This window comes from Cryptomeria japonica, chromosome 8, assembly GCF_030272615.1.
Source record: "Cryptomeria japonica chromosome 8, Sugi_1.0, whole genome shotgun sequence".
NCBI classification, from domain to species: Eukaryota; Viridiplantae; Streptophyta; class Pinopsida; order Cupressales; family Cupressaceae; genus Cryptomeria; species Cryptomeria japonica.
The window spans coordinates 383,432,410-383,436,747 of NC_081412.1; the positions used below are offsets into that span (position 1 = coordinate 383,432,410).

The window sequence follows — 4,338 nt, forward strand, 5'->3', positions numbered from 1 at the left end:
CTGCTTCGCAATGGGTGATGTGCATGCATGTTTCCTTCATGAATCCATACACACCGTCGGATCTCACTAAACATGCTTGGTCTTTAACATCCCTGCGTGAGCTTTTCGCCATTTCGCGAAGGGTATTCTCTGAGCAACTTCCCTTTGCGAATCAATGCACACCATAGATCTTCCATGAATTTGCTCACCCTTTAAGCTTTTTTTTTCTTTCTGATGCTTAACTCTCACCCATCTTTACCCTGTGAAACAACGTGTGTCATCGGATCTCCTGTAACTACCTCATTGGTTAAGTCATTCGTTCTCTGCAAAACTTGCCTCGGGATCCATGCCTACATGGGGTCTACCTGGTGGCCATTCAGCCTCCTTGGTTGCCTCAGGAAGTGTACCCACATGAGTGGGGTCTTCTTGGGCCTAGCCAACACCATCCATCAAAAGCCTCTCAAGGATTTGGCATTATAGATGGGTGGAGTTTTATTTAAAAATACTACAAATGTTCATTTCCCAGCGAATGTGGGATAAAGCATTTCGCCCAGGACTGCAATTTGTGAGCTTTTCTTGAGTTTTAATGGTAGCCTTTCTATCATTTGCATTGCTTGGAAGTTTCTAAAACCTTTGAAACTCCATTCCATCTTCAACACTTTCTCTACCATGTGGGGATCTACCATTGTTGCATTTGCTATTTGTTTATATGCTCTCCAAACTCGACATGACATTTCCTCCTTCCATATCTCCACGCATGGGCAAAGGAAGAGGTAAATTTTGTTGATTGCATTCACATGAAAATCTCCAATGTGGTCCTTAGCCACCACGCCACTGGGGGATGAGGAGGCACGTGAGAGTAGTTTTGACTGGCATTTTTTACTGAGAATTTCTATAGCCTTCCTAATACCATACCACACACAGGAGGGAGAGCATGTGAGGGGAAAGATAGACTGCTGCCTACATTCACTGAAGGGTTTCTATGGCCCACGTGACCTACCAATTGCATTTGTTTGAGTTGTAATTTCCATTTCACACCATACTCCACGCAGAAGGAAGGGATTGGCTTTAACGCCACTTGCAGCAAAATGTCTTGAAACGGTGATTTTTGCAATGTCTTCTGGTGACACTTTAACATCCCAATAAGTCCACTCACTAGCAACTGAAACAAATGAGGCACGTACCAAAGAACCAGATGCATTAGCTATGGAATTCATCTTCAAAATTTTCATATCAATTTCCATTGGAAGACATTGTTTAACCAGTTGGTATCGCTTCCAATATTGCAAGGTTGACTTATGATTTTCTCTTTTTGGACCACCATTATAGGCATGATCCATGAATTCCTCACTTCTCTTCTTGCCATCATAAGTCAATAGCCATTTCAAATAGGCTGCTCCAAAATAAACACTGACAAAAGGTCTATAAAGCATGGTAGGTGCACCCTCTACTTGGTAGACCGTATATCCCATGTCCCTTGCCAACCATTTTGTTGTGGATTGTAATGTCTGCATAATTCCAGTCCTAGCCTCTCCCAGTTGAGGCTCATAACGATATGCAAAAGGTTGTCTTTCACTTTCAATTTCTGTGATGGCACATATCATCATAGGATCTAATCATCGTGTAAAATTCCTCTGAATGATAATATCTTCCATACCCTTCATTTCAGTCTGTGTTATACAAGGTTGCCCATCTAGATTACGCGATAGATGAACCTTCTGCCCCTGTATCTCCCCAACACCAATCCATTAAATATGTACCTCAAGAATTGACCACATTGTTTTCATGTCTTCTGGATCAACCCAATCATCCTAGAATTTGATGCTAGGTGTCATTCTTACAAAACTAACAATAACAAGTCCTCCAGAATCAATAACTGGAGGAATTTGTTTGACAAACAATGCAACCTACAAGTTCATTTGCACATGATGAAAGCTGGTAGAAGTTGTCATGATGGACCTTCTTTCTATTCTTTTGTCAAAAAAATGAAAACTCTTCTTTACCTCATTCTATCATTTACAATCATGTTTTCACTTATGTTTTTCTCATCCACACTGAAGGAGGGGTTTTACACTTCTGCACTTTATACTCACATTCGCCAATGTTACTGGAGATTGCATAAAGTATGAGATTTGTTGCATTGATATGATAAAACATGTCACCTTCTCTCAAAATGGAAGTGACAAAGATGCACTGTGTCTATACCCAACTTGGTTCTGGAAGATACATGCTTTTCTTTTAGACCGTTTCACCATAAATTTAATGCACGAACATGAGTCAAGTTGGCCCCCAAAGTGGGTCCGGCAAATTTTTTTTTCATTTTCATGCCACCAACCTCTAAAATGCCTTACAAACCTTAAACATACCTTTGGAAATGATCGACACCATTTTTGGATCATCAAATTGAGTTTTGTAACTTTCAGGCACTTACGCCATATTTTCGCATTTAATCGCGAAGACGTAATTTTCAAACTAGTCAAAACACCTTTCTAGACCTCACCATTATACAAGCATGTACTCTGATATACAAGAATGAGCTCTACCAAATGGTTTCTCTAGACAATTCCCCAGCGAAGAGATATTAATTATCAAAAATGACCAACTGGCTTTGTCGGCACTACGGACCTGATGAAGTCAATGCGCAGACAACTCATGATGCCTTTCTTAAAAATATTAAACAATCTTCATAGGCCCTCAAATATGAGACATAGGTACCTTGAATTACATATCAAATCTTTGAATGCTTAGTTTGACCGAAAGGATGACTAGGTGCAAATGGTGCGCTCATGAAAAAAGTTACATTAACTAACATAGCAATGAAAGTATGGATCACTGAAACAGATGGCTCAAGAAACCCTTTTGAAAAATGATCAAACAGATTGGAAGGAGCTTGAACCTGGAAAAATAGCTTATCATTTGCACCAATAATATCCTGGAATAAGCATTGTGACATGAAATTCAACGAGGCAAATTTTACACTTATGCAAAACAGGGCTCCGACTAGCAGTTGAAACAAGGACTTGTCAAACCATACAAACTGCAAGCAAATTGAGGTTGGCAAACTGAGCAAATGGATTCATAAGGACTTGAAATTTTGCATGCTAACTCACATTTATGCATAGAATTGAATCCATTTTTAAATTCTTCATGACAATAAAAAAGGCAAAAGATATAAGCAGTCAAAGTAGGCTACTTGGTAAAACCTGCATTTGCACCTAAAATGCACTTTCAGCTCACCCCTTGAAATGGGTACATGATAAATTGATCCAAACTGAATTCTAAAATTTTCACAACACTTCATTAACCAAATAAAAGGTGTAGGACACATTTCCCAGTCCTTACCCTTTGAAAATCACATGGCTCCATTTTACCCTCTCTCTAACTAAGCCACCTAAATGAGATTAGGTGCCTTTCTGAAAATGCAATATCAAAATTTCAAAATGGGGCTTAAAAATTGACTCAAATTTAATGAGTCCCAACAAGTCCTATCAAGGTGAACTTGGATAAGATCATTACCATTTCTTCTATTAGTCCATGTGTAATTGCATCCCTGTATCTCCACATCATTGAGAGATTGAGTGTTAATAAAGTCCATAAGGGCTAGCCTACTTTCCAACTAAGAGGGGCTTCCTCCAAAATTTTCCTCCTCTCTCAAAGGAGTATTAGAGTCTCCCATAACTAGCCAACTAAGATTTTTGAAGCTATCCCTAGCTTCAATAAGTTTTTTCCAGAAGGAATTTCTAGCTTTCAAGGTATTGGGAGCATAAATGTTAGTGAGGACCCATGAAGTTCCATCTTTTAAATGCTCAAATTTAATGCAAGAGATTTTTTTTCCCTAAATAAGAACATGGCCTTTGACACTATTAAGGTTCCAAATGGTAGTTATGCCTCCTGAGGCACCTTCTGAACTACCACCACTGATATTCCCATTTTTGAAAAACTTCAAAGATTTAAATTTTTCTCTACTCATTTTGGTCTCTTGAATTAGAAAAACATCAAGTTTACTATACCTTATCATATTCCTAGTGATATCATGTTTATGAGGATTTTTAAGTCCCCTAATATTCCAAGAGATAATCTTCATAGTTACTTACCGATTCCTAACTCCTTAAGAGTCTTCTGGGTCCCATTTGCAATGTTCTTATTGGCCTCCTTATCTCTAACTTTATGGTTAGAGGGTCAACCTGGGGAAGAGGAGATATAACCAACATCAACTTGATCTATTCTATTGGATTTCCTTAGTTGAGAAGCTGAGGGAGTGGTTCCTTTCTTGTTCCTGTATTTTGGTATTTTCCAGTTAGCTTCTTTCTCAATAGCCGCTTCTAGATTACTAAGGATTCCAGAAATTTCATCTTCATT

At 38.7% G+C, this 4,338-nt stretch overlaps 1 protein-coding gene across 1 annotated transcript; it reads right to left on the reverse strand.

The window, feature by feature from the left end:
- Positions 1 to 959: 959 nt before the first annotated feature.
- LOC131066836 (uncharacterized) lies at positions 960 to 1,583 on the reverse strand. Its single transcript, XM_058001697.2, has one exon. The coding sequence runs from the start codon at positions 1,581 to 1,583 to the stop codon at positions 960 to 962; it is 624 nt and encodes a 207-aa protein (XP_057857680.2).
- Positions 1,584 to 4,338: the final 2,755 nt, after the last annotated feature.

What these genes read in the sequence shown, in the direction of transcription:
- LOC131066836 (XM_058001697.2), bottom strand. Translation starts at nt 1,583, where the DNA reads ATGATATGTGCCATCACAGAAATTGAAAGTGAAAGACAACCTTTTGCA.